Source organism: Conger conger, chromosome 14 (assembly GCF_963514075.1).
Source record: "Conger conger chromosome 14, fConCon1.1, whole genome shotgun sequence".
Lineage (NCBI taxonomy): Eukaryota > Metazoa > Chordata > Actinopteri > Anguilliformes > Congridae > Conger > Conger conger.
In genome coordinates this window covers 34,420,297-34,432,056 of record NC_083773.1, presented here as the reverse complement: position 1 = coordinate 34,432,056, position 11,760 = coordinate 34,420,297, and the positions used below count along the sequence as shown (strand labels likewise).

Sequence of the window (11,760 nt, the reverse complement as noted above, 5' to 3'; positions counted from 1 at the left end):
GGACAGAGGTGAGTTATGACTCTTGTCAATTTCTAAGAATGCTAGATCACCTTTTATAGATCTTGTGGGAAAGCTTTTACTTTTGTCTAGTTCTCATGTTTATTCCTCTCACACAAAGGTCTTTACAACACATTAGTGTATCACAGATTTAAGCAATAAACCATACTGTATCTTTCCAACACATACACAATTTTAATACATTACTGTCTGAGTACCAATCAATAGGTTAGAATGCACAAAATGGGTCGAAATGGACCTGGGAGAGTTAATTATGCTGTATGTTTTAAATATAATTATATCATTCAGGATGCTAGGACATCCTCAATTTTTTACAATTTTCTATCATGAAATACCATATTATATTAAAATATTACGGGCATGCTTTTTACTTTGCACACTTTGCTATGCAACGTTGTGTACACTGGTTCTGTTAGGTTGAGGCTGGGCGGAGAGCCAGATGCGACCGAGGCTAAAACCCTCTAAAACGAACACGCGAACGGGTTCGTCACTAGATCCCAGGGAACAGCGGGAATGGGATATAAACACAGAACTGAACCAAAGAAGGAAAAGAGAAAAGCCCCAGAAAACGGCTATAAGAAAACAAATCAACCCTTAAAAACAGGGTGAACCGCACCACTGGCTTAGGTGCCTCAAATGACTGTGGACCAAAATAAAATACAACCTAGCCGGGGAAAAAGGCTAGGCACAAAAATAAAAACCTCGAGACGCAGCTCGGGACCAAAACGCAAACCAAAAATACATACCAGGGGACAACGTCCCCCAACCTCCGACTCACACGAGTCAAAAAGAAAACCAAAACCTTAGAGGAAAGCGCCAGTGAACACAACACAGCTGAACACCTTCCTTACCTTTTAATCTTTTTGTTTCTTAACAGTGAAACACACACCAGCACAGTACCGGACTCTTAAGTCTCACAGAGTCTACCAAGTGCATTTACCAGCTTTGTGTCAGAGCGCACAGTGAACACAAAAGCATTGATAGACTGCCGGCACTGGCCTTAAATACTCTTTAGGAGGGGGAAAAATCCTCTCCCAATAATGACAGCCAGGTGAAGCCAATGAGCACCAGCCCTCTGGTGGACACCATAGATATTACCTCACCATGACAGGTTCTCCATAAACTGCACTGCATGTGAAGAGTGAGAGTGGCAGAGGGTGCAGCAGGAAGAAGTTCTTCCAATGAAGAGGGGTTGATCAAACATCTTTTCGGTGGGGTCTTCATGTGGTCATTGAACCACTTCCTCTGACCACCAACAGTGCATTGGTTAAGATACAGGTAGGTTGGCAGTAGCTGGCTATAGATAACTTTGTGTGGGAGTCTGTGGCTAGGTATACGAATAACATTCCCAAGCCACCTGAGTTGATGGTAGTTCAGGGTGGATTCCACACTGCAACTTCCAGCCCGTTCCAGCACCTCTGTTCTTCCAAGTGATGCCAAGGATCCTCAGAAGGCATCTTACATGAAATTATAGATTATTGTTTTTTGGATGTTGATGGTCAGTCCCATTCTCCTGTTTGCAGTTACAGCTGCTGAGAGGGTGTTTTGTAGGGCCTCTGGTGTGTGGGCAACCAGGGCACAATCATCAGCATATTGTAGCTCGATGATATCCTCTGAGGTCAACATGGTGTTTGCCTGTAACCTCCTGATATTGGACACACACACATGCATACACACTCAAGCATAGGCTGCATGCTCACATCGAGTAGCAAATGGGGAAGAGTACTTTTAATAATAAAAACAAGATATTCAATGAATTTCTGTGTCATTACATGATGAAAATAATTCATCTTAGAGATATAGCAAAGAGCCATACATCAAATGAAATCTGAAATGAATACGGGTCCATTTGGACCCATGTCGTGCATTCTAGGGGTATTAAATATTTGGTGCATTCCAAGATGTTTTGACAGTGGCAGAATTTCTGTTCTTTTGGCTGTGTACTCAAAATATTGGATTTGAAATGAAATGAGGCGGCACGGATGGTGCAGTGGGTAGCACTGCCGCCTCATAGTAAGGAGGTCCTGGGTTTGAATCCCCGTCGGCCGGGGCCTCTCTCATGCGGTTTGCATGTTCTCCCCGAGAAGGTTTGCAGGTTTCCTCTGGGTACTCCGGTTTCCTCCCACAGTACAAAGACATGCAGATTAGGCTGATTGGAGAGTCTAAATTGCCTGTAGGTATGAGTGTGTGAGTGAATGGTGTGTGTGCCCTGCGATGGACTGGCGACCTGCCTAGGGTGTATTCCTGCCTTTCGCCCAATGTATGCTGGGATAGGCTCCAGCCCCCCTGCAACCCTGTTCTGGATAAGCGGGTTAGGATAATGAATGAATGAAATGAAATAATGAGTTTAAAATACAGACTGTCATCTTTAATTTGACGTGCCCCTAAAATGAGGGAACTATGTGTAAAAAGGAATGTAATTCCGACATGGTTCACCCAATATGACTGTAAATCCACTCAAAGTAAAGGTGACAGTCTGCCCTTTAAGGTGATATATCATTCATTCCAAATCCTATGTGCTGGGGTACAAAGACCAAAACAAATTGTAAACTGTACCCCTGTCTAAATACTCACAGACTGCACTATACATACATTATCCCGTTATGTCAACAAGTTCCATGTAACTGAGTCGAGTAACATGAAAACTGACATTGTTGGGTGTACTAAATTAATAAATAATAAATAAATGTTGATGCTACTTAACTCAGCTACATGGAACCTGTTGACCTGACTGGATAATCATTAATTATTCTCTTTTGCATACTGTAATGTGTTTTTGACAGACAAAAGAATGTTTGTACACGTGGAGTATCTGTTGTTTCACAGGATTCCGGAACTCAAACCATGAACATATCAGCAGACAGCAGCATGCAAAAGAACATGTCCTTCTCCATGGTGATGGTCCCATTTCAGATTGTTGTGACCAAGAACGTGATTGTGGTGATACTCTGCATCACCATCAACTACATCAATGGCACCTTAGTCCACACCTTCTTCAGGCATGAGATCTTCAAAGAGAACCCACGTTATATACTCTTCATCCATCTGGTCCTCAATGACATGATCCAGTTGATCATTAGTGCTTTGCTGCATGTGGTTAGCTACATCTTTTTCAAAATCAATGCCTCATTCTGCTGCATTCTCCTGATAGTCCTCATCTTCACAACACTCAACACCCCGCTGAACCTGGCTGGCATGGCCTTTGAGTGCTATATCGCTGTCTGCAACCCACTGCGCCACACCCAGATCTGCACCGTGAGTAGGACCTACATCCTCATCTGCATCATCTGGGCCGTGGGGGCCATCTCCGTCCTGTCAGATCTGTTTCTGCTCTTGGCGACAGAGTCCAATCAGTTCTTCCTGTCCACCATCCTCTGCCACCGGGAACACCTGTTCCACCACGCTTTCATGAAGAACAAGAGGGACATCTCCCATGCCATCTGCCTGTCATTTGTCTGGTTAATCCTGGTCTTCACTTACTTTAAGATTCTGTTTGCAGCCAAGGCTGTGAACAAAGATGCCAGGAAAGCACGCAACACCATCCTCCTGCATGCTGCACAACTCCTCTTGTGCATGTCAACCTACATCGGTCCTCCTTTACAGAACTTGATCATGTACATTTCTCCTATTAATGTGCCACATAAGCGATTCATCATGTATCTCATAATTCATATTTTGCCAAGGTTTCTCAGCCCCATCTTATACGGCCTCAGAGACAAATCCTTCCGGAAGTATTTCAAGAGGTACTTTTTGTGTAATGCAAAGGTTGTATAAGCCAGACAGCAGGGAAATCACACCTTGTTTTTGAAATGTATTTATTTTCAGTGCTATGTATCTAATTGTGGGGCCCTGACAGAACACATATGGGGTGGTAAAAAGATTAAGCCACAGCTTTCACTGAAAACTTCCCAAATAGACAAACTGTCTCGCTGAGACATAATGCCAATTAAAGGAAAGCATGTGTGTACCATGCAAAGACATACTGCAATCTAAACCACAAACACAAAGTACTTGACTCTGTCTTGATGAATTATGAAGTTGTGTGAACATTTGTTCTTTTTTAAATAATCAATAATCGCTGAGTATGACAAATACTTCAAGACTTCAATAACACTGACTCAATTTTGTACTAATTCATTTTCATTCCAATACATTTTCAGTCATCAGTGGTCATGAGTACTTAACCTGAACCACTGGCTAGATTGGCGATGGATTTAAATTCTGCTAAATTATTTTGTGTAATTCCTGAGACAGTAATATGCTTATTGTGCACAATTCCCAGGCATCATTTGGATGAATATAACCTTATTAGAATGTAGGCTACTTTTTAAAAATGAAAATGTCAATGATTCCTTGTGGTGTAAAGTCGTTGCCTCAACTAAGAATAATGAAAGGATATCTTTACAGCTGTTTTTGTTAACAAAATACGATCAGAAGGCAGAATTTAAAAAATATTCATCCATTCAAAGCTTTTTGTTATTTTATTTGCTTTGTTGTGTATTTGTTAATAGATAATTCATGTTTGATTTCTTTGTGTTGAATTTCAATATGAATAAAATAGTAGTAGTATTGTTGAAATGATAAGTGGGGAAAATCAAGACATTTTATAGATTATTTTTGTTATTTTTTGCAATGTACTAATAATAATGTATAAGTATTTCAATAGTATATTTGGTCATATTATTTTTTGTAGAACTGTCAGAAATTTTACATGAATAAAAACACCTTCTCATTTGCCCATTTAAGGTCTTACTGGAATGACCCCCAACATTCTCAATGGATGTCAGAGTTCAATGACATTTGTAATGTAACTAATGGAGATGATTAAATTATAAATTCTAATGATACTATTTCATTTTTAGAGTAGCACATTTATACAGTATAAATAAGGTAATAATGGGAAAATACAAAATAAGACACCAATGTGACACCAACACAACTGCATGTATATAACATACCATAAATCCTCAAATTGTGTCCGGGATTCTATTTGAAGCCGGGCCTCGGATCAAGCCGGGGGCATGGTCGATTCGGACAAATAAAGGCCGGCACCCAAATACAAGCCGGGGTAATATTGCCTACCAGTAGGGCTATCAGTCCATGAGCACTAGAAGACATTGTTTCGATTTAACTCAATTAAATAATTTAATATTTTATATTGTTTTATATTTTATATACACCATGGGTCTCCAACACGTTGCTCTCAAGCTACCAGTCGCTTGCCTCCCCCTTCTGAGTAGTTTGCCAAAGGCTGAAGCTGTATACATTTAAACACAAGTGTTGTCGCGAGGCATTCCAGCCTACGAATTTAATAAAAAGTAAATCAGACAAAATTAAAAATTTACTCAATTTAGGCTACTTGGCTACGCAATAAGGTTTCCATGTATTTACAGCACAGCGCACATTCAATGAATGAATGAAAGCGGCTGCCTTGGCTCGCAATAAACAGATGGGTAGAAATCCCGACACTCTTTCAACTACATAAAGCTTAACAGTGAATCATCAAATACCCCCCAGATTTCAGTGCCCATCAGTCCCAACATTTAGCAATAGAATCAAACAGTCCAAACGTCAATTAAATCCCAAACCACAGCGAAAATCTTTTGATAGCCTACCGGTATGCTGCTCCAAACAAAACGTATGTCTCACAATAAAACGCACTTTAGGAAAAAAAAAGATCCTTAAGAATAAAATTCTACAACAGAAGCCTAATAAGAAATAAAGGCCTACCTCGAATACAAGCCTGCCCCAAATAAAGGCCTGTGCTTTGTGCAGCCTAAGTAAATAAAAGACCCCGGCCACAATTTGAGGATTTACGGTAAGGTAATGGCGAGAACAGGCGATTCAGCACAGCAATGCTTGCCTTTTCCTACCCCAAAGTGTAGCAACTGCCTAGTTTACCTAAAAGCTCAATAGATAGTAACATCGTATCAAGCCTGCTCTTGAAAACCCCCAGTTTTTCTGCCTCCACTACATGTACTGGCAAGCTATTCCACACATTGACCACTCAAAAAAAAAAAATACTTCCTAATATCTGTACGGAATTGCATAAAGTTACTTCCTTGGACTAATACTCAATACTCCTGGCTATGTCCTATTGACCTTTTTTAATTTTGACTAGAACCCAAAAGACTTTGGTCAACTATAACACAAGTCTTTTTCAACTTGAGCACTAGCCAAAAGTAATCCTGCCTGATATTTTTATTTCCCACGTGTAAGACTTTACATTTAGTTGTATTGAATTGAATTTGCCAGGTTTCCACCCACATCTGGATTCTGTTTAAGTCTTCCTGGATTACTTTAGTAGAGGCCATACTGTTAACTAAACCTCCTAGTTTTGTATCATCTGCAAATTTAACTAAATTACTTTCAAAGCCCATGTCAAGGTCATTTACGTAAATGAGGAAGAACAGTGGCCCAGCACCATTCCCTGTGGGACTCCACTTCCCACATTACCCTGTGCAGATAAGGCCTCTCCTCCTACTACTCTTTGTGTCCTTTCCCGTAGCCAATTCCGAACCCTTCAGACAAATCATGATCTTGAATAGGTGTCTTGCTCAGGGACACTTCGACAGACCCAGGGCGGGATCGAACCAGCAACCCTCCGACTGCCAGACAACTGCTCTTACCGCCTGAGCCAATGTCGCCGACATATGTTTAATAAGCCCCACGCATGCCTAAATTTGCTTTGCAAAACAATCACCATGTCATGCCTGACCTTTGTGGCTGGCCCCTAATGAGGGCAGAGGAGGGCAGGGAGAGTTTTGCGTCTCTGTGACAGGGCTCAGCGGACAGAGTGAAATGTCATATGGTCCCCAAGCCTCGGTGAAGAGACCTTAATGATACTTGCAAGACCAACTTGCATATAACTATAACTATAACTCAACAACAAAGCCAGAAAAAAAAAAAACTGAGGAAACATTTTCTACTTTTAAAAAGTTATTAACAAATATTTCACAAACTGAAGCAGAACGTTCGGCTTGTCCTTTTTTAGTTCATGAGTTGAATGAAAAGTTGACCATTGCAAAAATACTTTCATTGAACAGTAAACACCATGAGTCAGAAACTATGTGTGCTTCTGTCATCTGCATTGCTGGTTCATTGTTGTTGATGACTTCAGCTGTATGCCTTAACTACACTGCTCAAAAAAGTTCAGGGAACATTTAAGGGACACATCAGATCTTAATGAACGTTTATTCAAGTTGAAAATCGTAACAACGTAACAACGGTCAAAGGAAACCAAAATCCCATGTTTCCCATTTACCAACACAATACATTTAAGTTATCAAAAATAAAAGATGAGGCATTTCTCATTTACAAAAGTATTCACCAGTTTAATATTAATATTTTAATATAATTCTGACTACAATAATAATAATAATAATAATAATAATACTTTTGACATTATACAGAAAAAGTATTTTGATTTTCAATTTGCAACACAGCAAAATAATAAACAATCATAAAATAACGGGTTTGAAAACATTATAAACAAGCAGTCCCATACCAGATCCAATCCAGTAATTCTTTGTTATGTAAGTGGATTTATCTTTGATAATTTGGATAACTGAGTTTGCAAAAAGAACAGATGGTTGGTGAAGGCATCATACCACAGTCAAGCGGATCCCTTGAAACCTATTTTAATTGTATTCATTGGATATATACGTAGCTTAAGAGTAGGTAACACAATTATGTAATCTGTATAAATTCGGACTGTTCTTTTTTATTGAATGCAATCAATGTCAGTGTCTCAGGATATATTGATATACAAAACATGCCAACCAAGGCCTCCACCACCACAGTGTCACCATGTGATTGCTGTTACAAAATTTCAGTTCTTTGGTTTTATAACAGTGTGACTGTGGCAGCAGGATGAACATATATCAACATTATTATCATTATTGCATTTAATTTGAAATTAACTTTAACCCATCCAATTTCATAATATAAAAATGATAGTTGAGGCTTTAGGTATCAAAATGGCTGCCTAATTGGTTGCCAGTTGACCTCAAACTGTTCAACTGTACCATAACTTTGCAGCATTCTGTTCCCTTTCATTCAACCACTGTCTTAATTTCGACCAATATTTATTTATACAGATAATATGTATATATTGTAGGAAAAATTCACAGAACAAGATGTTCTTCCCCCGTTTTATGACAATCGATCACAAGTCAAAATCAGACTAAAACGTCAAACTGTTAGAGCTGAGCAAGCTGGTTCCTCCAAAACTTTTGAAACAAAATGGCATGCCAAAAGTATACCAATATGTGGCCTATAATCAATATATATTGCATGTATGCTGCCTATTACTCATGTAATCAATATGCAAGCCAATGAACCTATATCATTAATTACAGATGAGCTTATGGAAATGCAAGAAACCACCATTAATCAAATGTTAAAGTATGATTGAGTAAGCCTATATATTTTCAAACTGATTAACTGCTAATTTGTGCTAGAAGTATAGTGACCTATATGTAACCTGAATTGAATAAAATAATGTGTATGCTTAAAAGGATAATTGGAAAGTACTGAATAACACCATGTTTTGCATGATTCATCTTTTAACCATGGTTAAAAAACAGCTTGCAGGGCAGGATGTCTTGCGTTGTGGGGGTGGGCTAGGGTTTATGGGAGCTGAGCATGCAGCAACTCTTCGCCACCTTGGGGTTGTGGGGTTCATCTTCACATTTATTATGTTAGACACACATCTAACGTAGTGTCAGGGTCAGTAATACTGATTTGTCAGTTAATTAGCTTGTTTATGTTTTTCAAGTCAGATTAGACTTCTCGACTGTTTTTATAGGTTGTTTTATTGGTCGTCTAATAGCCAGGGACTTATTTATTCCCTTTATCGTTTTCACTTTCCTGCTCTGGGGTGTATCCCTTGTCTCTAGGGATGCCCCAAGAAAATATAAGTGGCTATCTCACGTCTTGTGGGTAACATTTAGAACCCAACTTGGTCGTGTTTGGTCCTCCGAGCCCACACCCTTACAGAAAGTACTTGTGACGTCACTCATTCATTTTCCATGGTTGGTCTCTCACTAGTGCATAATGCCAAATCCAGGGCGCTGGCATTGAAGTATTTGCTAGAGGAATGAAAGGGTGGAGTCACGACTACAGTGGAACATAGTGGAGTCTGTGGAATTCACCCCGACTGCCTTACATGGCAATTAGATACACCCACATCTGGACAACTGGTGTGTTGTCCAGACGTGGGTGTATTTGCATTCAGCAGCTCGTGCAGCAGGTTTGTGCAGACTTGGGATGCTGGAAACCACAGACCTGGGGGGTATATCAGGAAGCAGTATTATCCACAGAGTAAAACCCAGAACAGCTGTTTATGGTTTTTACTTTACTCCAGGTCTCAGTTTTGGAAGGGTTTCGGTAGGTTTTACATGGTGAACTTCCAGCTACCTCTGTAATCTTGCTGTGTGATATACCCCCTGGAGTTGTCCATATCGAGAGAACCCTCCCAGTACTCCATTACTCTGCCAAGCCTCAATAATAGAAGGCCAGGTTACATTAAAATCATACATTAGAAACCTGTAGAGTTCTGGAACTAAGTGTGATGAATAGATGGGTTCAGCAGGAAAATTACCTCCCGCATGTGGAATGCGGGTGTAATCATGGCCGATTGCAGTCAGCTGCATGGAGGGCTATTTAAGTCTCTTCCAGACAGACAGACAGAGAGGTTTTGAAAGACTGAATTGTCTTAGAAATTAGAAATTAGTTAGAAATATAGGGACCTATATTGTTTCTCCTGGTTGGGTTGGTTCCCGTGAACCTTCCCTATTTTTTGGTGCTTAGGTTCGCTTCCGTTGAGAGCGAGTGGCAGAGTTTGCTGCAAAAGTTTAGCCCGTTTGAGACTGCCAGGTCAGATTTTCAGTTGACGAATTGCCGGGGAGTTTGGTTCCCTTTTTCTGTTATTATATTCCTTGCTTATTTCAGTGATTATCCAACTTATCGTTGGTAACTTTGTGATCCCTTCTCGGTCGCTCTTGGTCTCCCTCCTCTGCTCCCTCACAAAATTAAATAAACAATTCTGGAAACATTGGGTCGCATGCAGTTTCATTTTCTCATCAATTTCTCTTACTTTTTTCTCATGAAGGGCTCGGACGAGTGTGCCACGGCAGATTCAACGAACTTCATAAAACTGTCCTAAATGAAGATGTCCATTATAGAACATTGTTTACAGTCCTTTAGGTGGGTTCCGTCAGATAGATGGCCAATGGTATGAACAAGAAGAAAGGATGTATTGGTTTGGCAAAACATAACATGGCAGACCATTCGTAAACTTTCTCTTATTCCTCCAAAACAGTACACTAAAATACGTTCCAGAAAACCTTTGAGGCGAGAAATAATCAATGCTGCAACTAAATCTAGATTCATATCTGATCTGCCATGCCTAATTTGAATGTTTTATCCGAGTTCTGTGACACAGGTGAGCTGGGCTGACATGCACTTCAAGCTATGACTTCAAGCCTCCCTGGAATGCGCCGTTTACATGATTTGTACCACAGGTGTAGACCACTTGTAAATGTTGTTCCTACCAAAGAAAAAAATTAAATTAAATAAAACTGGTGAATGTACCAAGTTCTCTATAATCTCTTGTATGTATGAATGATATTGGTCTTCTGGTCATAAATTGAAATGGTAATATGAGCATAATAAACCAGCATTTAAGTTGAATATTACCTTTTGGTGTACTGTAGTATGGCAGCACGGATGGTGCAATGGGTAGCACTGCCGCCTCACAGCAAGGAGGTCCTGGGTTTGAATCCCCGTCGGCCGGGGCCTCTCTGCGCGGAGTTTGCATGTTCTCCCCGTGTTCGCGTGGGTTTCCTCTGGGTAGTCCGGTTTCCTCCCACAGTCCAAAGACATGCATGTTAGGCTGATTGGAGAGTCTAAATTGCCCGTAGGTATGAGTGTGTAAGTGAATGGTGTGTGTGCCCTGCGATGGACTGGCGACCTGTCCAGGGTGTATTCCTGCCTTTCGCCCAATGTATGCTGGGATAGGCTCCAGCCCCCCTGTGACCCTGTTCAGGATAAGTGGGTTCAGATAATGGATGGATGGTGTACTGTAGTTGTATTCTTGTAAAAGCATGTAGAATGCTTAATAACTTTTTTTTAAACATATCTTTATTGACAATACATTCAACAAATCCGATTCACATATAAATCATCTTTTACATTTTTCTGTGAGGTTCTGTACTTCTATTCTGAGGACATTCAAGGCACTACCTTTTTGCAAGGGGGCACCCTTATGATATTTCTATATATGACTGATTCCAATTGTCTTCCGTGTGGTCTGATTGCCGATGAAGGTCAGCTACATGTCTTTCTTTTCTTTTTTTTTTTTAAAGATATTTTTTAGGCCTTTTTCAGCTTTATTGGACAGTATATAGTATAGAGAGACAGGAAGAATGGGAGCGAGAGAAAGGGGAAGACATGCGACAAATGTCAGACGGTCGGATTCGAACCGCCGACTTCGCGGCTCGCAATGAGCATGCGGCCAGTGCTCTACAGGCTGCGCCACCGAGACACCCCAGCTACATGTCTTTCTATTTAAGTCCCATTTCTCATTGAATCGGACAAATGTCAGACACAACACTTGGAAGACGGGATTCCTCTGGGCATTGAGACCCAATTAGCAGCTTCCGTCAGTCTTAGCTAAGTGTAGGGGTTTTGTGTTTATTGCACCCTTTTTTGCACGTTTGCTCTCTTTGGCTGTTCATC

The 11,760-nt window shown here is 40.4% G+C and overlaps 1 protein-coding gene across 1 annotated transcript; it reads left to right on the top strand.

The window, feature by feature from the left end:
• The first annotated feature begins 2,862 nt into the window (after nt 1–2,862).
• Nucleotides 2,863–3,792, top strand: LOC133109461 (odorant receptor 131-2-like). The gene has a single exon (XM_061218784.1). It carries the CDS (start codon nt 2,863–2,865, stop codon nt 3,790–3,792), a length of 930 nt encoding a protein of 309 aa, XP_061074768.1.
• The last annotated feature ends 7,968 nt before the right edge of the window (nt 3,793–11,760 follow it).